At 44.5% G+C, this 23591-nt stretch overlaps 1 protein-coding gene and 2 pseudogenes across 6 annotated transcripts in view; 2 read left to right on the forward strand and 1 right to left on the reverse strand.

Moving 5' to 3' along the window:
* ROR2 (receptor tyrosine kinase like orphan receptor 2) overlaps window positions 1-23591 on the forward strand; it is a 241939-nt gene that overhangs the window by 20548 nt on the left and 197800 nt on the right. Inside the window, exon 1 of one of the 6 annotated variants that reach the window (XM_039544633.1) lies at window positions 10615-11682. The exons of 4 other annotated variants lie outside the window; for them this stretch is intronic. In XM_039544633.1, the coding sequence (XP_039400567.1) occupies window positions 11574-11682 (109 nt within the window). In that variant the 5' untranslated portion in view covers window positions 10615-11573. Of the gene's footprint in view, window positions 1-10614; window positions 11683-12645; window positions 12955-23591 lie in introns of those variants that run through there. One more of the 6 variants, XM_039544634.1, reaches the window with a different exon arrangement.
* Window positions 251-4272, reverse strand: LOC120407277 (annotated as a pseudogene).
* LOC120407574 lies at window positions 22017-22408 on the forward strand (annotated as a pseudogene).

A 23591-nucleotide genomic window follows, 5' to 3' on the forward strand; every position in this document is an offset into this window, starting at 1 on the left:
GCATGAAACGTCCTGTCACACGTCGGACAGACATGTGATGGCACTGTCGATGATGTGTGGGCAGCTCTGGACTTATGTAGTTCACGCTGTCTTTCAGCCTCAGCAGTACGCCTCACCTCAAAGATATTACTGCCTGTGTGAATGAGGCTGCGCCATGCTGGACGGTTCAGTGCGAGGGTTTCCCATGTGGCGGTGTTGATCTCAAGGGACTTGAGGTCTTCAGCGTGTCCTTGAACCGCTTCTTTTGTCCTCCATGGGAGCACTTTCCCTGGGTGAGTTCTCCGTAGAAGAGCTGTTTAGGAATGCGCTCGTCTGTCATTCTCACGACATGTCCGGCCCATCTGGTCTGGGCTCTCATCAGCAGTGTGTGAACTGATGGCAGACTGGCTCTGGTAAGGACTTCAGTATCGGGCACTTTGTCCTGCCATCTGATTTTTAGAAGCTTTCGCAGACAAGAAATGTTAAAGTGATTGAACCTTCGTGCATGACTCCGATAGACAGTCCACATCTCGCAGACGTACAGCAGAGTTGGAAGCACCACTGCTCGGTAGACCTTCAGCTTCGTTGGTAGGCTGATCCCTCGACGTTCCCAGACGTTGGAGCGCAATCGGCCAAATGCAGAGCTGGCTTTAGCAATTCTGCAGTTTACTTCATCATCGATTGACACTGCTCGGGAAAGGGTACTGCCCAGGTACGTGAAGTGGTCCACTGCCTGAAGTCTCTGTCCATTTACAGTGATGGACGGTTCTGAGTACGGAGTGCGGGGAGCTGGCTGGTGCATGACTTCAGTCTTCTTGATGTTAATGGTGAGACCGAAGTTGTTGCATGCAGATGAAAACTTGTCCATACAGGTGTGCATTTCTGGCTCTGTACTAGCATTCAGAGCACAATCATCGGCAAAGAGAAAGTCTCGAAGTACAGTTTCCTTCACCTTGGTGATGGCACACAGTCGCCTCAGATTGAATACTTTCCCATCAGTTCTGTACTTCAGGCCTACTCCTTCAGTGCAGTGTTGAAAGGCATCAGTCAGATTGGCAGAGAATATCATGCTGAACAAAGTGGGTGTTAAAACACACTCTTGCTTGATGCCATTGGTGACTGGGAAGGCCTCAGATGTTTCACCGTCATCCAGGACACGAGCCATCATACCGTGATGAAATTGACATACCATTTGTATGAATCTGTCTGGGCAGCCGAATTTCGACATGATCCTCCACAGGCCCTGGCGACTGACAGAGTCAAACGCTTTCGTGAGGTCCACAAAAGTTGTGTAGAGTTCACAATTCTGCTCTTGACATTTCTCCTGTAGCTGATGCGCAGCAAAGATCATGTCAATAGTCCCACGTCCCTTGCGGAAGCTGCACTGTGATTCTGGCAGTAAGCCCTGCTCCAGGTGAGTGATCAATCGGTTCAACAGAACCTGTGCAAGAACTTTCCCCACTGTAGAGAGCAGCGAGATTCCACGGTGATTGTCACATACCTGGCGATTGCCCTTCCTCTTATAGAGGTGCACGATGGATGTGTCTCTACATTCCTGTGGAATGGATCCCTGCTTCCAGAAGGACTGAAACAGCTCAGTGAGTTTCCGTAGCAGCACGGGTCCACTGACTTTGTACACCTCTGCTGGTATGGCATCTGACCCTGGAGCTTTGGCACTTGACAGCTGGTTGATGGCTTTCTTCACTTCGTCCTCTTCTGGTGAAGCATCCATGGAGTCATTGACTGCAACCTGGGGCATCTTGTCAATGGCTTCATCATTGATGACTATGGGGCAGTTGAGAACTGCTTCAAAATGTTCAGCCCATCTCTGGAGAATCTGCGTCTTCTCTGTAAGGAGCACAGTGCCATCAGAGTTCAGGAGGGGAAAGCTCCCAGAAGACTGTGGACCACAGAGTGTGTTGAGGGCTTCATAAAACTGCTTATAGTCGTTCCTGTCTGCATATGCCTGTATTTCATCTGCTTTGGCACTCAGCCACAAGTCCCGCATTTTGCGCAGTCGATTCTGTACTGTTCTGCGAGCGTTGATAAAGGTGGTCTTCTTTGCCGCTGAGGATGGATCATTCTGATATGCACGATGCAGGCGGTGCTTCTCAGCAAGTAAGGCCTGGATTTCTGCATCATTTCCGTCAAACCAGTCTTGACGCCTGCGTGTGGAGGGCCCCAATACCTTCGATGCAGCTCTATGGACAGTGTTGCGGAATCGCTCCCAGTCTTTCTTAGCGTCATCCTCAATACGAAGATCAGCAAGCTCATTCTCTAGGTCTTCCGCTAGATTTTCAGTGATGCGGCTGTTCTTCAGCTCCAACATGTTGATCTTTTTGAGAGCCTTACGGCCTTGTGGTCATCTCTTCGGCATGATACGGAGTTTCATTTTGGATACTATGAGCCTGTGATCCATCCAACAGTCAGCGCTGCACATAGCTTTTGTAACCCTGACATCTTGTTTGTCCCTTCTCCTAATGATGACATAGTTGATCAGATGCCAGTGCTTGGAATGGGGATGCATCCACAAAGTCCTGTTACGGGTAGGGAGGCGGAAGACTGTATTGGTGATCAGATGGTCATGTGCTGCACAAGTTTTCAGCAGTAACAGGCCATTGCTGTTACACTTTCCCACTCCATGTTTCCCGATGACTCCTTCCCAGGCTGCGGCATCGCATCCCACTCTTGCGTTAAAATCACCAAGCAGGATCAGCTTGTCTGTGCGGTGCACTGATGATAGCAGAGCATCTAGTTCTTCGTAGAATTTATCCTTCACATCTTCTGGATTGGTCATTGTGGGAGCGTAAGTGCTGATCAAAGTAGCTTGTTTTCCTTTTTGAATCGGAAGCTGCATTGTCATGAGTCAGTCATTCACACCCTTGGGGGGACTGGCAAGTTTCCGAACAAGATGATTCTTGATGGCGAAGCCGACTCCAGATTCGCGATGCTCATCACTGCTGCGGCCACTCCAGAAGAATGTATAGCCTCCGCCTGACTCGGACAGCTGACCTTCATTATCAAGGCGAGTTTCGCTAAGGGCTGCAATGTCAATATTGTAGCATGCGAGCTCTCTGGCGACAAGTGCTGTTCTTCTCTCCGGTCTGTCTGCCGTGATGTTGTCCAGTAGCATGCGCACATTCCATGTGCCAATGGTGATCAGTGTCACTCTAAGTTTTGTTTTTGTTCGACTGCTTTTGTGGGATCCCCGCCAGTCGCAGTATGCTGGCCAGGGTAAGGTGAAGCAGGCAATGTTTAGGCACCTTTTCTAGCCCACTCCTCATTCTACAGAGGAGAGCAGTGCAAGAAGGAATTAACCAAGTCCAAAGAAAAGAAAAGAATTTATTAAAAGAACAAAAAGAAAGTACACTATCTCTGTAATACCAGGATGGAACAATACACAGAGTCTAACCTATAAACCTGGAGAGAATTCCCCCTCCCCCTTTCTTTCTCAGTAAAAGCAAAGTAACAGCAATAGAAATAAAGAGATTCCTTCTGCAAAACACACAACTGCAAATGTAGAAATAAACTTATAATACTAGTACGCCTTTCTAATACTCACTAGACTGAATAGATGAAAAGTACTGCAGAAACCTGGGAGGACTTGATTAAGATGACTGGACTCCCCTAGCTTACAAGGGAGACTCAACTCAAAACAAAGAACACAGAAAAAAAAAACTTCCCTCCACAGAGATTTGAAATTATCTTGTCCCTGATTGGTCCTCTGGTCAGGTGTTCCTCAGGTACTGCTTGTTAACCCTTTACAGGTAAACGAGACCTTAACCCTTAACTAACTGTTTATGACAAATCCTGAATAGGGCTGCTCAGTCGCTCAAGAAGACGCTGAGCTCCACTGCTGCTTCGGTCAGTGAGGAACGACCATTATACCTGAGCCGCCTGTGTGCAGGTCTGTGGCTACAGCTCCCAGTGTATCCACACCTGCTGCTTTGTCGCTCGCCCATCGCCACAGGACTTGATATGATGTGATATGATGTCGAGACTTGCGCGTGAATTAGATTAAAGTGAGGGAGAGTTGCGCAATGTCAACCTCACTCTCTCTTCCCAGTTCCTATCTGTATCCAGTGGCAGGACAAGAGTCGAGACGGCTGGAGATAGGGCAGGGCACAGTGGATGACCAGGACGCCTACGTGTCTTGTCGTGCTCTTGAGCATTCCACAACGCTTGCTGTCACCGCCTTCCTGACCGTTGAACCAGGTTTCCTCAGTCAGCCGGATCCAGCCTTCACATGCAATGGGTAGACAGGCCCTAACTCACCGAGGGTCTCAGACTCATCTGCTACCCTCACCTGGTTTAGCCCGCCAGTCGAGATGGTTTCCGGGGTGTGGCCGCTGTCGCATGCTGACAGCTACTTGGAGCCACAGGTGAGAGCTGGGTGTCAAGTGGGAACCAAAGTGGATGAGCTACTCCTAGGAGTACGACTGCTCCCCCATCAGAGGTACTACCCCTCCCTGACAACCCCATACCCCTAAAAGACATAACATAATAAAGAATAATCAAGCCTACCTTATTCTCTCATGACTATATGAGCTCTACAGTACAAACAGGAGCAAAAAAGTGGTAAAGTCTTATTCTTGTCCTTATAGTCAGTAGATATAAGTTGGAATGTTGTGTTGGAATCCTAAACACAGCAGTGGATGTGTGCTAGTACTTAAAAATTGTGAAATTTACTAATTAGAAAGTGAAATAGACCAATCTAGTTACTTTTCTTGTCCAAGCTGTGTGGCCTGACAACATTTAACATAAAATGTTGACCACAAATTTGATTTTAACATTTTAATTTAATCAGAGTTGTTGTTAGTAACAATAATTCCTTTAAAATAAGAATTTTTTATAATAAATATACATTTTCAGAGCAGGCTAGAGAATCTGGATACCAGGGATTTCCCTACCCCCAATACACTCCTTTGAATTTCCCCAACACCCTCCCCGCTAGTTTTGTGAATTACTTACATGCTGTATTGCCAATTTAGTGATTGTTTGGAAATGTGAAATGAAATTGAAACATTAATACATACTTTAAAAGCATATAAATTGTATGATAAAATACGTGTATTTGAAAAGTATGAACTGAGGCCTGGTCTACACTATGCGTTTATACCGAATTTAGCAGCGTTAAACCAAATTAACCCTGCACCTGTCCACACAACGAAGCCCTTTATTTTGATAAAAAGGGCTCTTAATATCGATTTCTGTACTCCTCCCCGTCGAGGGAAGTAGCGCTCAAATCAGTATTGCCATTTTGGATTAGGGTTAGTGTGGCCGCAATTCGACGGTATTGGCCTCTGGGAGCTATTCCACAGTGCACCATTGTGATCGCTCTGGACAGCAATCTGGAGTCGGATGCACTGGCGAGGTAGACAGGAAAAGCCCTGCGGACAATTGAATTTCATTTCCTGTTTGCCCATCGTGGAGTGCTGATCAGCATGGACTGTACGGGAGGTACTGGATCTGATCGCTTTATGGGGAGACGAATCTATTCTATCAGAGCTCCGTTCAAGAAGTCGAAATGCCAAAGCATTTGAAAAAATCTCCAGACAGAGGCCACAGCAGGGACTCAACACAATGCTGCGTGACAAACGTAACGGAAAGCCAAAGAATCAAATGGACGCTCATGGAAGGAGGGGGAGGGGGGACTGAGGACTCCAGCTATCCCACAGTCCCCGCAATCTCCGAAAAGCATTTGCATTCTTGGCTGAGCTCCCAATGCCTGAAGGGTCAAATGCATTGTCCCGGGTGGTTCAGAGTATATGTCGTCAATTCCTCCTCCTCCCCCCCTCCATGAAAGAAAAGGGAAACAAATCATTTCTCGCCTTTTTTCAATGTCACTGTATGTCTACTGCATGCTGCTGGTAGACGCGGTACTGCGGCGCTGAACAGCAGCATCCCCTCCTCTTCCTTTCCTGATGGCAGACGGTATAAAAGGCTTGGAAACTATCATCATCATCCCGTGAGTGCTCCTGGCTGGCCTCGGTCTTTCCCGGCAGATGGTGAAAAAGCATTGAAAACCGTCCTCATCATAGCAACTGGAGGCTGAGCTCCTCACCCCTCCCGCCTTCATGTCTAATGAAGATTATGTACTGCCTGGACTATCATAGCAGTGGGAGGCTGAGCTCCCCGTCATTTTATCTCACTAAAAAGTCAGTGTTTCTTATTCCTGCATTCTTCATTACTTCATCACACAAATGGGGGGATAACTGCCACGGTAGTCCAGGAGGGGTGTGGGAGGAGGGAAGCAACGGGTGGGGTTGTTGCAGGGGCACCCCCTAGAATGGCATGCAGCTCATCATTTCTGCGGGATATCTGGGGCTCTGACCCAGAGCGGCTGTGCTCTCTGGTTCTCTAGTAGACTTGCCCCATATTCTAGGCAGGACTGACTCTATTTTTAGACAAAACATAAAGAAGGGAATGACCTGGGGAGTCATTCCCATTTTTGTCCATGCACCCCCGGCTGACCTCACCGAGGCCAGCCAGGAGCACCCATGACAGCAGCAGACGGTACAAAAGGATTGATAACCATCATCGCCAATTTCCAATTGCAGACGGTAAAAAAGGATTGATAACCGTCATCACCAATTTCCAAATGCAGACGGTGATATAGGGCTGGTAACCGTCTCTGCTACCTTGCAAAGGCAAATGAATGCTGCTGTGTAGCACTGCAGTACCGCATCTGTCAGCAGCATCCAGTACACCTACAGTGACAGTGACAAAAGGCTAAACAGGCTCCATGGTTGCCGTGCTATGGCGTCTGCCAGGGCAATCCAGGGAAAAAGGGCGCAAAATGATTGTCTGCCATTGCTTTCACGGAGGAAGGATTGAGTGATGACATTTACCCAGAATCACCCGCGACACTGTTTTGGCCCCATCATGCATGGGATCTCAACTCAGAATTCCAATGGGCGGGGGAGACTGCCGGAACTATGGGATAGCTATGGGATACCTACCCACAGTGCAACGCTCCGGAAATCGATGCTAGCCTTGGTACATGGACGCACACCGCCGAATTAATGTGCTTAGTGTGGCCGCATGCACTCGACTTTATACAATCTGTTTTAAAAAACTGGTTTCTGTAAAATCGGAATAATCCCGTAGTGTAGACATACCCATAGACAGCTTCCTTATACAGTTTTTGTTTTTATGACGATGTCAGATGTCAGCTGGTGATGTTGGCCAAATTATGATTTGTAAGCAAAGTCTAAATGAGCTCTCCCTGACAGCTAGTGATGAGCTGGGGGGAAAGGCTTCAGATTGTATTTACATTCACACCTAATCTACTTAGGTATCCAGCAAACAGAGCTGTGTTGCCCAAATGATAGATTTTGGCTGGGGTTGGGTTACAAATCACTTGAATGTGGGTGTGTGGGGGGGAAATGAAATGTTGTTATTCTTATTGTACGAGTAAAGGGCAGTAGAACTGTATTTAGCCTGTGCCTGTGCTGATTGAGGGCATCAAGAGACAGGGTGGGGACAGGTGTTTTGTTTAATGGTCTGCCTGAGTCACAAGTACTATTTGACCTGCCCCTCTCCACTGTTTAAAGACAGAGCTGATTAGGCTCCATAGATAGTCTTTTGTTTTGCTAAGTGACCACTACAGTTGAAATCACTGATAATCAGGTCTAAGTGGAAGAGAGGGCCCAGTCTGCACTAGCAGCAAGGTTCCCCCACTGAGAACTCAGCTGAAATCACTGTGAGCTGGGTGGAACCTCAAGAGACATGCAAACAAACATGGGTGTGGCATCACACTTTCTATTTAAGCAAGAGATACCACACACTACAAACTGGAGGCCAATGTTAAGTGCATTGTCACGTGTTCATCCTGAAGTTGAACACTGGTTCTGAAAAAGACCAGCAAATGCTCACTATCTTTCTGCAAGAAACTCAACTGACTAGCTAGAAGCATATAGTGCAATAGTGAAAGACTCAACAGTTGAAAAAGTGAAGATCTCTCTCACCACATTCAAATGGGCAAGTATTAAGTCATTGTGTATGTTATCTTGATGTCAGCGGTAGGCCAATAGATGGCATTTCTAGATCTTCAAGTTATAGAAGACACATAGGCTGCATCTGTGACAACCGACATCTTAGAAGAGTTAAATGCTTGCCAATTGGACCCCAAACAGATGTCTGCTTGTGCATTTGATGGAGCTGCAAACTTCTCTGGAAGACATGGTGGAGTACAAGATTTGCTCAGAGAAAAGTGTAACTCTAATCTCTCCTATACACACTGCAGAGGCCATCTATTCCAACTAGCACTAGTACAAGCTGCAGACTCTTCAAAAGACATTTTAAAAGCTATAAATGTCATGTCTTCATTATATTCTTTTTTCAGCAAGAGTCCAAAAAGACTGAATATCTTGGAAAATATAGAAGATACACTGGAACTGAAGTTCAAATTAGTCCAACCTGGGAAAACCCTCTGACTTTCTCATGGGCAATCCTTGGCTGTTGTCTTAAAATTACTCCAGCCATTATTACTGACTTAGGAAAGTATCTACCAAGATGGAATGGACTTAAGCAGTGAGGCTGGTGGATTACTTTTGCGACTACGTTCAGAGAAGACTATTGCCATTCTCTCACTCTCGTAAATCTACTGTTGAAACCACTTGGGTCATTAAACAATGCCATCCAGGCAACTGCTACAACAGTAGTAGTTCTTTATCCAGCAATAGAAGCTATATTTGGATCAATCAGAGAGCTATCCATTGAAAAAGTACTGGAAGAAGCAAAGACTTCAGTCCAGAAGTTGACTAATGAAGGCATTTATACTGAATCCTTAAGTGAAGAGGACAGAAGTGTTTAAGACAACTGAAAAAGTACACAGATCTTTTATTGTTAAAAATCTACAACAGTGACTTCTAGATTCTACTCAACCTCTACGTAGCTTTTACAGATCTCTGTCCTATAAAACACTGACAGTTGAGTGAAATGAGGCACTACCAGAAATGGGGCTGCCATGTGCTCAGGACAGCACAGCAAATTTGAATACAAAGTGGAATATCCTGCAACGAGTGAATGAAGATTTGATTTCAACTTCTTTTTTTATCATCACTATTGGCTCGACCTGATCTTTATGCTACGTTTCCTGGGATGAAAGAAATAGGAATTCATCACTTGCTACTCCCAGTCACAACAGCTACAGTTGAGTGTTCTTTTTCATCATTGAATAGAATTTTGTGTTCTGAAAGAAGTTGCCTTCTGCCTGATCATGTGAATGAACTAATGAGCGTATCAATTGAAGGAATGGAAGTACTGGACACATGAGAAGCCACCAAAGATGAACGCGTTGCATTCAAGAAGTTCATTAACAGAGTTGTGCAAAATTATAACAAGAAACCAAGAAGGATGTAGAAGCTTCATAGAATGCTTGAGTAGCTAACTTTAATTTGTGATGATTTCAAAACATGAGTTAAATCTAATAAAATGGTCATGAAACAGTTTTCATTTTTTACTATGGTGGCATACAGCCCACCTTCACCCTCACAGTCTCACCCCTCATTGACCTGATTTCCCCCCCCCCCCCCATTTCAATTCCTGGGGAAAACACTGCTAGATACATAGCTTCCTTTAAAATTAATGGAAGTTACATAAATCCCTACATGACTTTGAAAGTCTCAAGAATGATTTTTTCATTTTGACAGGGCCCCTTAAACTGTGTCTCAGGCATACTGGCTGAGTAAGTTGCTTTTGGTGGTAAAAGTTTCCTGAGCATGGCTGGAGGTGGAAACAGATTCAATGTAGGTCCTGGTATTACTGGCCCGAATTCAAGAAAGCATCCCTGTTCAGAAAAGTGCCTAATTGCTTTCCTGAATCAAGGCCTCTCTGGTGATGATCTGGTGTGTGTTAGCATTAACAAAGCAATGATCATAGAGGAAATTATGACTATTCCAGTCTCATTCCTTTTTCATGACGAGGTGCCACAGAAATTTTCAGCTTGGGACTGGAAAACTTAGAGGAAAGAAACTGGCCACAAAGACATAAAGGACTATGTTGCTGTGTTTGTCTTTGTTTATGGTAAGTAGAAAATTTTGGGCAAAATAATATTTTTTGAAAGAAATGTACATTCAGGGCCTGATTCTGAGGGGTGTTGAAATCAATGAGAGTTGTGTGTGCTCAGCACTAATCAGCATCAGACCTTTACACACAATACCTATAACAAAGAATAATAATATTTGTAAGATCTTATATCTATAGCCTTGATTATTTGATAAGATTTCACTATCACATTATTACTTTTTTATATATTCCAACAAATCAAATACATATCTATAAATACTATTTCAGCTGCAAATAATATACCAGGCCTCTAGATTTTATATCATATGATGGAATGAACAAGTCCCTACTCTGTTTTCTGCATTATGGTTAGGGATTGATTTCTTCATATTTAGGACCTCTTTGTATGTGTAAAATAAAGAAATTTTAGAAAGCAAATAAATATATAGTTTAAATTGTGCTCAAAATATTTAGCACTAACTGTAATAAATTACGGTTTAAGTGCCTTGCAGCTTTAAGGGAACAACTCGTTTTCTTCCCTTAATGGGTAAAATTAGACGATTTACTTTTAACATTACAAGTAAAGAGTTCCACTGTGCTCTCAAGGCAGGATCACATTCTCTGGGTACTCTCATCTTAGCGTGTGTGTTACAATGCTAATGAGGCTGGACGTTTCCTTGGAAAGAGTAATGGTTTGTGATCACTCGACACTGCATGGAAGTGAAAAAGCTGCTCTCTCTGCTGCTGAGGAAAGGGAGGCAAGTCCATCAAGCGGTGTATTGTTTCTCCCTTCACGTTTTCCTTTTCGGACGCTTTTTTGGTATCTTGAATACTAGGGCTTTTCTCTGGGGGACTCGCTTGTTGCACGGCCTAAATGTACTTGGTCCTCTGCACGCGACTGTTTTGCCACCTGAAAACGGGAGTGAATTGCCAAACGCAGACTCCTGGCCAGCTCGCGGCAGAGCCAGAGGTCGGACTGCACCTGAGCCAGCCGCCCCTGAACTGAGCAGGAAAAGCCCCTCCCGAGGGGCCTCCTCCAGGGGCTGAAGTCCCGCTCTCCTCCCCCCTCCCGGCGTTTGCTGGGTTGCCGGCAGAGGGGGCTGAAGCGCAGGGCTTTTCCTTCCCCTCTGCGCCGCGCCGCGCGTGAGCTGCGGGCTTGGCCCGTCCCCCCTCCCCGGGGTGAGATTTCCCCTAGTGACGCTGGGATGCCGGAGGAGGCGGCCGGGCTCGCTCCTCGCTCAGTCCGGGACTGCCCGGTACAGTGAGAGCCGGCTGGAGCCCGGGCGCCCCCGCTCCCGCCTGCTGGGCACTGGGACGCCGCTGGAGGAGCCGGGAGGGGGAGCAGAGGCGAGCTGCGCCGCGCTGAAGTGAGGAGGTGAAATCCCCCCAGCCCCGGGCTGTCACCGGGCGCAGCGAGCTCCGGGCAGCGCCTCCACTTCCAGCCCCGGTCGCCTCTGCGAGGGGGCAGCCGCCGCGGGGACCAGAGCGGCTGAACCACAAAGGGCTCTTTGTGCAGCGGCCGGGCGCCCGCCTCCCGCCTCCCTCGCAGGCGAAGCAGAACCGGAGGGAGCCCCGCGGGCAGCATGGTCCGCACCCGAGCGGCCCGGGGGGCACCAGCGCAGCGGCGGGGCGCGGCGAGCTCCCTGCTCGCCCTGCTGGCGGCGTCCTCGCTCCTGCCCCTCTATGCAGCAGGTAAGAGGCTCTGGGACACCCTCACCGGGCGGGAGGGGGGCTGCTTTAGCCATTGGTGCTCCCCCCCGCCGGTTGGGCATGGTCCTTATTCGCTGGCTGCCCGCCTTGCACACCCGGGCGGAGGGAGGATGCTACTTTTTTTTTGTGTGTGGGGGGGTGTTTTTGGTTCAAGACTAGGTCTGCAAAGCCTCCCCGCCTTTCCTCTGAGCCGGGGCTGGCGGAGCCGGTCTGTATGTTGTTGTCGTCTTTGGGGGCCAAATAGAAACCTGATGTTACATGGGGGACGGGGGGGTGACTGCTGAGAAAAAACTTTTGAGGCTTCCCCTTCCCGCGATCCATCAGCGTCTCTTCTTCCTCACCCCCAGCTGCTCCTGCAGCTGAGCCGCTTGATGCGTTTCAGCAGTGGGTGCCCCGCACGGCGTTGGGTTGTTTTTTTTGATGGGGGGGGGGCGGCAAAGAACAGGACGGGGGACGTTTGTTGCAGTCAGAGGCCCTGATGGGGAGCTCAGGGTGGGGTTCCCCCCCTCCGAGTGGCTATAATAATGTGTTATTACTTGGGCTGTTGAGTGTTGCCAGAGTCTCGGTGGGGGTGGGGATTAAGGTTGAGTGCAGTGGTTTGGGGGGGGGCAGCGGTGCTTGGAGTTGATGGAGGCTTAATTGAGTCTCTTTCTGTGTGTGTGTGCCACAAATTTGCAGCGCTGCAGCAGGGTCACACCCTCCCTCTGCAGCTGCACTGCAGCTACCAAGCGCCAGTGTAAGCGCCAGCCCCATCAGCGCAGCCGGCGCGCCAGCGCGCTCTCCTGTTCCCCCGGGAGCTGGGTGGACTGAGCGCGCTGAGAGTTTTTCTCCGCGCTGGGCGCTGACTACGCGCGCGCGCAAAGCGCTGCCGCGGCCAGCGCTGCCGCGGCAGCGCTTTGAAGTTTAAGTGTAGCCATAGCCAGAGTGTGTGTGTGTTTTGGAGGGTCCCATTTCCTGTGTGTACCTGGCTGAGCCGCAGAGAGCCGAGGGGGCAGCCCTGGGGATCAGGAAACGTCCGGACTCGGTTCACCAAGCACTGCGATTGTTTGGAGAGCTGAATAAACTGGCCCTATTAACATCTGACCTCGCGCCGTGGCGGACTGGCTGCGGCTGCTGAAACGTTGCCAGTTTGTCCGGCATCTCCCTGGTCCAACAACGCCAGGATTTATAGAGAGCTCTAGGAGCCTGTAGGGCGGGAGAGCTGCTCTGGTGTAAGCGCTACAGTGTCCGTAAAAGAAGCTCCATCCATGAACGGTGTGTTTCATCGCCCGCTAAGCCGTGTGGCCCTCCCCTTGAAGCAAGCAGGGGGAGGTTTAACTTTCCCTTGCCCCTAAGTTGTGGAGTGGGAAGGGGCGATAGGAGCTGCTGCTGGCTTCAGTCCGACACTCTCTGATCTCTCTCAAAATCGTTCTCGGGAACCCCCCACCCCGCAGCTGATAAACTTTGCTCCCCAAACCCCTTCACTGGGGCGTTTTGCCGGGGAGGAGAGGACACTGAGTCGTCATTTGCATTTCAGGTTCATAACCGGTCCGTCCTGGGTCAACTTTGCGACGGGATAGTTTGGCCGATAACTAGTGAACCTTCATTTCTTTGTAAGAGGCGTCAACTTAATTGCCCTGACGTACATGAGGAGCCCGACGATGTCTGTACGGAATAACAGTGATGCTGCAGATTGGAGGGGATTTGTTAATCAGTTGCATGTTTGAAAGGGTTTTTCTTCCCTTTGTTGGGTTCGTAATCCATTTACCTCTCCCCAGGAGGTGACAGATGCCAATATTTCCTGTTGGTCAGCTCTGGGCTCCTCGGTCGTGCCATTTGCTGCATTAGCATGGAGGGAGGGGGCACGAGAAAGGTGGAGGGTTTTGGGGGAGGCGGTGAGGTAGGAGGGGAGCATGTTACACCTCAGGGACGTGGGGTCAGTTCCCGTTGCGCGTCTTTCCTTGAGGCTTTTATTGCTCCCTTTGAAGGCTCTGGGGCAGCGCTAACAAATTGCAGCGCCCTACACTGCTGCCCTGGCTTTCCTGCAGGGAGCTTCAGCCACAGTCTGGGTGTACATCGGGGCAGGAATTTCACAGGCGCAAGCCCCTAGCGGTGCGGGGTGTTAGCCGGTGGCAGATGTTCAGTGGGTGCCTTTAAAAGCTTCCCGGAGTCTTGGCTGTGGAGATGGCGATCCTTCCGTGTGTGCTGTCGTTCCAGCTTGAATGCCAAATACCATCCCCCTTCCCCACCATTTTCTTCCAATCTCTCAAAACAGCTGGTTCTGTTTTTAGGGACCAACATGAAGGACGTGCGCAGGATTTCCAGAGAGTTTTACTCTACCCTTCTCTGCAAGGCAGGACGCCTCCCTCCCCTTTCAACAAAGAGTCTCTCTAGGCAAAGTCTTAAACTGCCTTACATGCTTAATTTGATTTTGGTGAGATGTTTTCTGTACTCTTGTAAAACTCTCGATGGCTTTGGCAGTGAAATCACAGTTGAATGGCATAGTAACTAAGCAAAATACTCCAAACATTTGGCTGCCTGTTACCCAAATCTGCATATTCATTGATTATCTAGCATTCCCAGCTCACTCCTTCCCTTCATGTGCTGGCAGAAGAACTCTCCCCTCCCCCTCCCTTGCGAATGTCTTTGATGGGGTGACCCCTTAAGTATTATTCGCAGGGTGTAGTCAAACAACGTTTGCTAGTGTCACAGCTCTGCATAATTGACTGCAAAAACAAAGACATGCCAAACAGTTCTCTACGTCTCCCGTGAACAGCAGTTGTCTCTACTGGGAGTTAGTAGTGGAATGTCTTTTTTGTGGGGACAAAAGCACTGAGTGTAAGACAAAATATTCTAAGGAAACCATGTACAGTGATATAAACTGTGCATGCACAACCTTAATTTTGTTGTTGTACTGAGATTGTATTGGCAATACTAGTTTTATTTCTGTAATTGCCTTTGTAGGCAATATGACTTGGTTGTGGTGGAATGGTCCTAAAAATAGAATAAAAAAATGCAATTAAAAATGTTGGGAATTTTCCCCCTCTATTTATTTTTCCTATAGATAGGTTGGCTGAATCATACATTAATCTGAAAATATTAGTATGTATGTGGTTAGAACTCGTATTATACAAAATTTGTATCCACATCCCATTTGCAAAAATGATCCGCGGATATCTGCATCTGCGGATGCGGATGCCCGCAAATATCTGCAGATTTGCAGAGCTCTAAAAATTATTTATTTAATGTTAGGTGCAAGACCTGCACATTTTAATGACCCTATAGCAACCATTTATGTGCCTAAGAAAGGATGTAGGCCATTGGTGCAAGATTTTTTTGTTCTGTTAACTAAATGTCTACTTGCAGAGAAATCAAAACTGAAATGTTATGATTTTACAAATACTGCACTTTATAAAATTACAGATGCTACTAATGAAGAGAACACATTTCTTTGGGTACAGTATTATTAAAGTTATTATAGTGCAGATTACATCTAAATGCCTTTAAATATATTACTAGATGTAGTAAAAACCTTGAATTTCTAAAGTTTCACTGGATTTAGCTACCAACTCCCTTCTGTCCCCCTTGACTTTAATAAATGGGATTTAGCCAGAGACTTCCCATTAAATCCAGTGCAGATTATTTGGCTAATTCCCATGCAGCTCTGAAAATGGAGGAATCTTAATACTGTTAGTAATACATTTCACTAAATACAATGATTTTCTATGGCAAGCTTTTTTCCACATACAAGACACAAATCTTTTTTGTTATAATTACAGTGCCATTTGTATAGCAATTCAGTTTGTCTTTGAGTCAAAAGGTAAATGAAGTTTCCACTGAAACTTTTTTCCCCCTGGAGTGTCTTGATTTTGTTAATAGCAATTCCATCACAAATGCTTTTCTCCATAATCTCTCTTCTGCTGTAAATAGCACAGAAATGCGACTTCGTGGGGAGAAAAAGGCAGATTGACAGGCTGGGTAAATTAATCCTATTTAGTGAGCTTTCAGTTGTTTTCAGGAAAGCTGATCTCTTTTTAAATTCACTGCACTTTTGGGCAAGGTGTTAATCGTACTGAGCATTGTCATTTGTATGGAAATGTACTTGTTCATTAATTATGAAACTAACAGCCTTAGTGCACATATACTGGTTGGTATGAAATTAGAAAGGAAAGGGTCTTGTTGCAATATACATTGAGACTCCATAGATAACTATATGAGTTGTAAATAAGGATTTGTTAGTGTCTTTTTCAGACTGTATCTTCACAGAACCTCTATTATCAAGTGAAATGTTGTATTCAGTTAAGATGATAGATAGATGCATTTAGTATCTGTACATGTTGGAAACAATTTATCAGTCAGTGGTCAAGTTCTTTTTTTTCCAGAGTCCCCTTTTCATAGTTCATACATTGTCTGTCTTCTCAGCAGTCATGTCAAAGAAAGCAAACCACCTTTGTTATGCATCAGCTTAGTATGTTTATAGTAGCGCAGTGTGGTGTTTCTCTTAACAGGGAAGAAATGCTGCTTATGGTATTTCATTTAGTTTGTAATATTCTTGTAACTAGGCTCCCTGTGTGAAGGATGGCTTGCTATTTAGGCTTGTTTATTCTCTCTGGAGCTGTTGCTTTGTAAAGGAAGTTGTCATTCGGCTCAGCATGTCTGGAAAGTAGTCAAGCACTCAAGTCTTCTAATCCAGTGACTACAAAGTAGTTAAAGCTTCAAAGAAAAGAAAGGACAGGATTTTGCTACACTGAAAGAAGATGCATTGTTTGTTAATCCTATTTTTTTATAGTTACTAATACTTCAGGCTCCTGCAGCATAGTCATTTGGGACAAATAACAATTTAACTTAAATGATTCTTTCCTCTGTGAATAGTTTGAAGTCAAATGTCCCTTACCAATTTACTTCCGTGCAAGCCTTTTGAGCTGTTGGCTTAGTATTAGTTCTGTTGTAGAAAGCATTCTAGAAAATAGTTCTCTTCAATGATGTTTCCGTTTCAAAATGAAATCTAAACAGTTTGGACAGATACAATTAGCTTATTGTTCATTAGCTTCACAAAAGTAAATAAGATCATATCTATCAATTCCTAGTACCTTTTTTTTTGTTTCTAATAACTTGCCAATTTGGAAATTATGAATCCAAGAAGGGGGGAACAAACTTTAACTTTTGTGTTGTGAGTACAAACTGTTTTTTTGTTGTTGTTTTTACCCAGTTTATTTAGAACTGTTACAAGTGGCCAAGAGAGAACAATGTAAGTAACTCTTGCAAACTTTAAAAAGTCAATTAAAGGCCCAAATTAGGAGTTGATAGATTGAACCACTGAATGCTCTGAATCATTTAGCCTAGTATCCTCTCTCTGACATCACAGAAAGGTGCAGGAAACTCTGTAGTGGACAGTTATGGAATAAATGCTCACAGAGAGATTCTTTCTTACGCCAGGTGAGTTTCTATCTCTTCTAAAAGGTTTTATTCCGTCTAATATAACTGTGGAGGTTCTCATCCATATAAATGTCTACTGCCACATATAAATGAATACCACTAAATTTTTAGGTGTGATATGTTGTGGAAGTGAGTTCCACAAGTCAATTATCGATTTGTGTAAAAAATATTTCCTCTTATTTTTAAATCTATTGCCTTATCAATTGAAATTAGTGCCCCTTGTTCTTGTATTAGGAAAGGCTGAACAGGTGCAACTGGTTTACTTTCTCTATACCATTCACTACATTTGTCTCCTCTCTAAACTAAGTTGTTTCAATCTTTTTCATATTCTGTGTGGAAATCCTTCCTTTTCACTAATCATTCTGGCCAGTGGTGTTTAGACTCCTTTCTCTTTCATATCTTTTTTGAGATGGGGTCACCCCCAGACCTATAGATAATATTCCAGGGGAGAGTGAACCATTGATTTATATAATGGTATTATAATATTTTCATTATTTTCTATCCCATTCTTTATGCATACCAGTGTGTTGTTGCCTTTGTTTTTAATTGAGCGATCTACAGCAAGGTTCATCTCTTTTTCCTAGTGGTTACAGTTAATGTAGAACCCAGCAGCAATTGATTTCAATGGACTCATACTGGGTATTCTAGTTCTAGAGGAGAGGGCAGTGCATATATCTATTAGAGAGAGATTACACCATGCCTGCCTGTAAAGGACATTAATTTAACCCTTGTCTTAATCTATATTAAATGTAGACTGCAAAAATTAAAGTAGTATTCTGAATCCTTTTAGGCATTATATTATTCTCTTTCCCTGCTATGGTCATATTTTGCATTGCATGTGATATGAGGTTTTTACCACATAGGTGTTGTATCAGCCAGGCAAGGTACTAACAACTTCAACAGGACTGTATTTTTACAGTGGAAACCTCTGTACCAAGCTGCTGCTGCACCTTCTGTAACTCTCACTTAACCTCCTCAACTCTTTTCCCCTCCCCCTTCCTGTTTCCTGTCCTTTCAGACTCCCAACAGCTAGGGCTCCTAGTTCTAATTATTACAAGCACATCTAAACACCACAATAGGTGACTACTTCAGTATTACCAAGGTCATACTGCATTGCCAAGGAGTTGCTTCTGCATTATTTTGGTTTGCTAGGGGATCCTAATTTTTTGAGTGGATATGCTTTCTATGCCTTAAAATCCTTGGACTAGATCCACAAAGCATTTAGATGTCTGTTACTTTAAGTGCCTTAGTTCAATAGTTAGATGCTCAGATTCTGCCTAACCCTGTAGGTGCCAAAATTCCCATGGTGCCTGAGTTTCTGCCAATGAGCATGCATACAGCTGCTTAAATCCTGATGCCCAGTGCCTATTTTATGGCTAAGCCTCAGTGGGAGTCACAGACTAGGTTCAGAGCACACCTACCAGATCAAGCCCTGCATAAAGCACAGCCAGAGGAGGTGGCATCACACATTCCCCAAAGTCATTAGAATACTTTCCCACAATTCAGGAGACCTGGGTTCAAATCCCCATTCTGCCTGATTTGGTGCAGGTACTTGAATCCAGGTCTTCCACTTATCTGACTGGCCTATAGAGTATTTTGCAGCAGAGCTCTCTCCTATTGAAGCAGTTCCACTTTGTACAAAATACTGAAATATTCTGGAGGTGGGAGGGAATAGAGACAGCATCTATATTCCAGTATTTAGGGAACTCTCTAATGAGAGAGTCAAGTTCAAGTCCTTGCCCCAATGAATATTCAAATATTTTAAACAAAGTGAAAAAGTTTCAACAGGAGATTCCACTAGAGTGGCAGCAGGGCAGCTAAAGTTAGGTTCAGCATTGCAATGTCTAAGTCCCTTTGTGTCCACTGACCGAGTCCTTTGGGCTGGCATGTTCCTAGATTTGGTATTACCCAATCAGCAATTCAGGTTGTATTCTCTGAAACCAGCTTTTGAAAGATACTACCAGTTGTAACCAATTATACAGACACTCAGCAGACAGTCAGCCAGTGAAAGTACTGATGACAAACAAGGTCTTAAGGACCTAAAAAAGAGCTCTGTGTAAGCTTCTCTCTCTCTCTCACCAACACGGTTTTGTGGGTTTTTTTGCCTTCCTCTGCTATATGGAACATGATTCGCCAGCTGGGGTCATCTGGCCATATCTCATCTAATCAGTTCACTGCCTTTGCACAAGCTTTGGGTATTGGTGACGTTGGGCCTCTCCTGTTCTCTGCCTGTAGCACACAGTTAAGTCCCCTGAGGACTGAAATGCTTTAGTCTAACTAAAGTCTTTGAGGCTTAATATAAAGTATCTGGATGAAATTTCATGTCCTGCGATATACCAGAAATCAGAGTAGATGACTTAGTGGTCTTAATATTAATTGGTGTTCAATCCTATTGGAAAAACTCACTGAGAAACCTGGGAAGACCTATGAACCCTACTGAACTTAGATTTCTGGCTTCCAATTGCTCTGACTGTTTAAAAACTTCTCCTAATATCTATAGCCTAAACATCTTCTCCCATAATTTTAGGTCACTGCTCCTTGTCCGGTTTAAAATTGTTTTAGGTGGTTCATTAGCAGCTCATCTGGTAAGTATTATTTCAGGATGAAGTGGCTTCTTTAACTGATTTTCCTTACTTTTGCCAGCCTAATGCCTTAACGTTATTTTTCTGTACTTTTGTGTATTTAACTAGAATGACTTTCCTTTGTTGTATAAAGAAAAGATAAATTCGGTCATGGTTCTGCTACAAGTTAGCTTTCACACTCAATTAATTCAAACTAGCTTTTCAATACAACATACGTAACTGTCCAACTGAATCATAAACTGAACTGTAAGGATAATATTTTAACATTGTAAAGATCATACAATATCACATTTTTGTTTAGAGTGATTGGAGTACCATGTAACTTAGAGTGAAAGAAATTAAATTTTTTTAAATGCAATTTCCCAAGAAAAACAGTTAAAAGTGAAATTGCATAGAGATAGCAATATTGTTTATACTAGCCAAATACATATCTTCTCTTGTTAAATTTTATTTTAAAGAAAAATAAATTTCTATCACAACATAAACTACAACCTAGGACATTTAAATAAGGTTACTATATGGGGAGAATCTTAGAAAATTATTTTGCTGACTCACCTGACAGCCAGACCAGGTGGGTTTCATTAGCACCAGCTCAGGTGTTGAAAAGGGCTTGAGTGTTTTTTAGAGGATTAGGGAGCAAGGGACAGAGAAAGAGAGGTCCAGAAGAGAGAACCTTAGGAACAATCGAACTCCAGAAAAAGCTTAGGCTAAGGTTAATATTTTCTTGTTTTAAGTTAATGAGAAATGTGAGGAAAGGGGCAAATGTAGACCAAGACCTTTGTGTTATGTATATACTTAGTAGCAAAATGGGAACAGCACCTGTTTATATATCTGCATCTGTAAGATATTATTGAATTAATAATTTAACATATGCACACACCAGAGCTATGCATATCCACACATTAAAATGATCAGCCATAAAGAAATATGCAAACAAAAGAGAGACAGTGCGAACCCTCATTTTCTTCTTCAACACTCTCCCACTCCTGAAAATGCTTCAGTAATACAATAATATGTCCACAAATGTATAAAGCAGCATTCATCCAAATCAGAATATCAAAGAATTCTACTGTCTGAAATAAGACAATATAATACTACACATCAGGACTTGGGTCAAATATCTAGAATTTCTTGATCTATACTGTTTAGTATATGAAATAAGGAGTTTGACTCTATTTGATAAGAAATTGATAAGAATGATGAATGGTAATGCACATGGAAATACTATTTCCTTATTACGTCTGTTAGGCTAGTTTTTCCATGATCAATACAAATTCTGCCATACTGCATTTTTAAACTAGATACTTCCTTCCTCTTCCAGCAGTCAACACTTGCACATCTGGCTGCCACCAGTAAATTGTTTCATTAATTTGTTTTTCTAAAATATATACTTTCTCATTTGGGACATGCAAATGTAATATTGATGGCTTAAGAGGGAGTTTTTGACCTGTAATCTCTTTAAGCTCTATAACTATTTGTTTCTAAAATTTTACTACCTTTGGGCATTCCCACCAAATATGTAGAGAATTTCCTGCATCTCTCCCAACACATATTAGATTTTCTCTCCTCTAAATTTAGTCTAGTTGTTATGAGATCCCAGTAGTACATACTTTTAAAATAATTTACCCTTATGGTAGTACTGTGTCCATGCAAGGTTGTGCCAATCAGAAATTCCATTTTTATCTTCTGATATGGCCCTATCAGTAGTATTTTCAGTACTTTAATAAATGTGCATTTTCTAACTAAGAGCCAGAGAATTCCATAAAATACATTTCTAGAATTTCTTTTTTAAAAATTTTTAAATTTCCCAACATTATTCTTCCATTTGAGCTGTAAGGTAATTTTGATTCATTAGAGAGGTTTAGAAAGATCACAGCTTCTCTTGTCTTTATCCCCATATCTTAAATATCTTCTTCCAGTGGACTGTCATCAAAGTTTTTTTTAAACCAAATGGATGGTGGATTTAGTATCTATAGTCCCTTTAATTGTTTATATTGAAGGGTCACTTATTTATACTCAAGAAACTTTGCTTTAGGCTATGTTTACACTACAATCTTAAGTCGACCTATGCTGGGTGCACGTGGCTAGGGGTGAAAACATGATTAATTAGTGTGGTGGCTGATGTCCTCACTACCCTCCTTCTGTTGGTGGTCCTTACCAGGAGCACTTCCATCAACTGAAGAGGGGCAGTGTGGGGGACTTAGAGCCAAGCTGGGAGCTGTGACCATGGGGAGAGGCAGTGGCAAACAGCTGGGAGCTGCAGGGAGTGCTGCTGTTTCTGGTGGACTGGAGAGAGGTTGGTAGCATGCTGCAGCGAGGATGGCCCATACCAAGCAGACAGCTTGTGAATCCACAGGTGGCAAAGAGCCCCGCAAGCAGCTTGCCGCTAAGGCTGCCCTGAAAAGTGCCCCCACTACGGGTGGGGTGAAGAAGCCCCATTGCTACCGCCCCAGCATCGTGGCCATGCGGGAAATCCACCAAGCTGCTGATCCACAAGCTGCCCCCAGCACCTGGTGTGGGAGATCACCCAGGACTTCAAGACCGGTCTGCACTTCCAGAGCCCTGCTGTCATGGCCCTGCAGGAGGCGAGCAAGGCCTATCTCATGGAGCTCTTTGAGGACACCAACCCATGCACCATCCATGCCAAGAGAGTCACCATCTTGCCCAAGGACATCCAGCTGACGCTTCACATCTGTGGGGGAAGAGCCTAGAGTACCCCCCTCGGAGTCCGCCGGCTCACAAAACAAGCCTCTCTTCGTGGAGCTAAAACAGTGGCCCATCCCTGCAGCTCCCAGCTCTTTGCCGTTGCCTCTCCAGGTGGCGCAAACACCTGGGAGCTGAGGGTACCGGGGGCGGCATGCCTGGGATGTATGACTTAAGCTGTTGGGGGAGATGAACCTTTAAATTGTTCCCCCAACTCTTAGTAGGTCAGTTATCTTTGGCAGAAGCTCCTAGCCCCACCACCTTGCTGCAGGGTAGAAGTCCAGAGCTCCCCGCTTCCTCACAGTCTGGTAGGTGGGGGAGGGGCGGAGCTCCGAGAGTTGCACTTTAACGTTAAAGAGCCACATGCGGGTTGCGAGCCATAGTTTGGACACCCATGTTTTAGTATGTCGGCATAGCAGGGGAGTTACGTCAGCAGGAGAAGCATTTCAGTGTGTACACCTTCACTGTTTTGTCAGCGAAACCTGACTTTTGTCAACAAAACTATGTAATGTAGACATGGCCTTAGATGCTCTACAAGTAGGTTACAAGTAGTAATCTCTTATCTGTGTGGTTCTAATTTATAACCTGTCTCAGTAACAAAACTTGAATTGGGACTTTCAAATAAATTTTAAAATAAAATTACATACTCTCCTTTATCTTATACTTAAAACAACTTAAGAGAGAGAGAATATTTTTGTGTGTGTCTTATGTTTTCTAATTGCTTGAGCTTGATTTTGTTACAGACCTTTTCAGGATATTCTCACAGTTGATTGCCGTTTAGGATTCAAATATCTGTAAATCTTATGCTCCTGAGCTTTGTCCGTAATGTCCACATAGGACATCATTGGCCCTCCAAGTGTCCTGTCTTGAGGCAAACTTCTAGGTAATTGGTTAAAGACAAATGTCCCAAAGCACTTCTTCTGTTATCAGAATGAGGAAGGTAATGAACCTCAAAAACCCCCTTGGATTGTAAACTCCAGCAAATGCTGTTTAGCTGAGTTTTAGGACCTTCATCCTAAGCCTTGCATCACAGTAGGTAAAAATGAATGAACATTTTTAAACTGAATGTGTCAGGTAGGAGAGTCTTCTGCCATAATTATTGTTATGACATAAAAATGGTATATGGACTAGAGATTAAAAAGTTAGAGGAAGTTTATACCTTCCTACTAAAACATTAATTTTGTATTTTAA

The sequence above is a fragment of the Mauremys reevesii genome, linkage group 6 (assembly GCF_016161935.1).
Source record: "Mauremys reevesii isolate NIE-2019 linkage group 6, ASM1616193v1, whole genome shotgun sequence".
In the NCBI taxonomy this organism is placed as follows: Eukaryota; Metazoa; Chordata; order Testudines; family Geoemydidae; genus Mauremys; species Mauremys reevesii.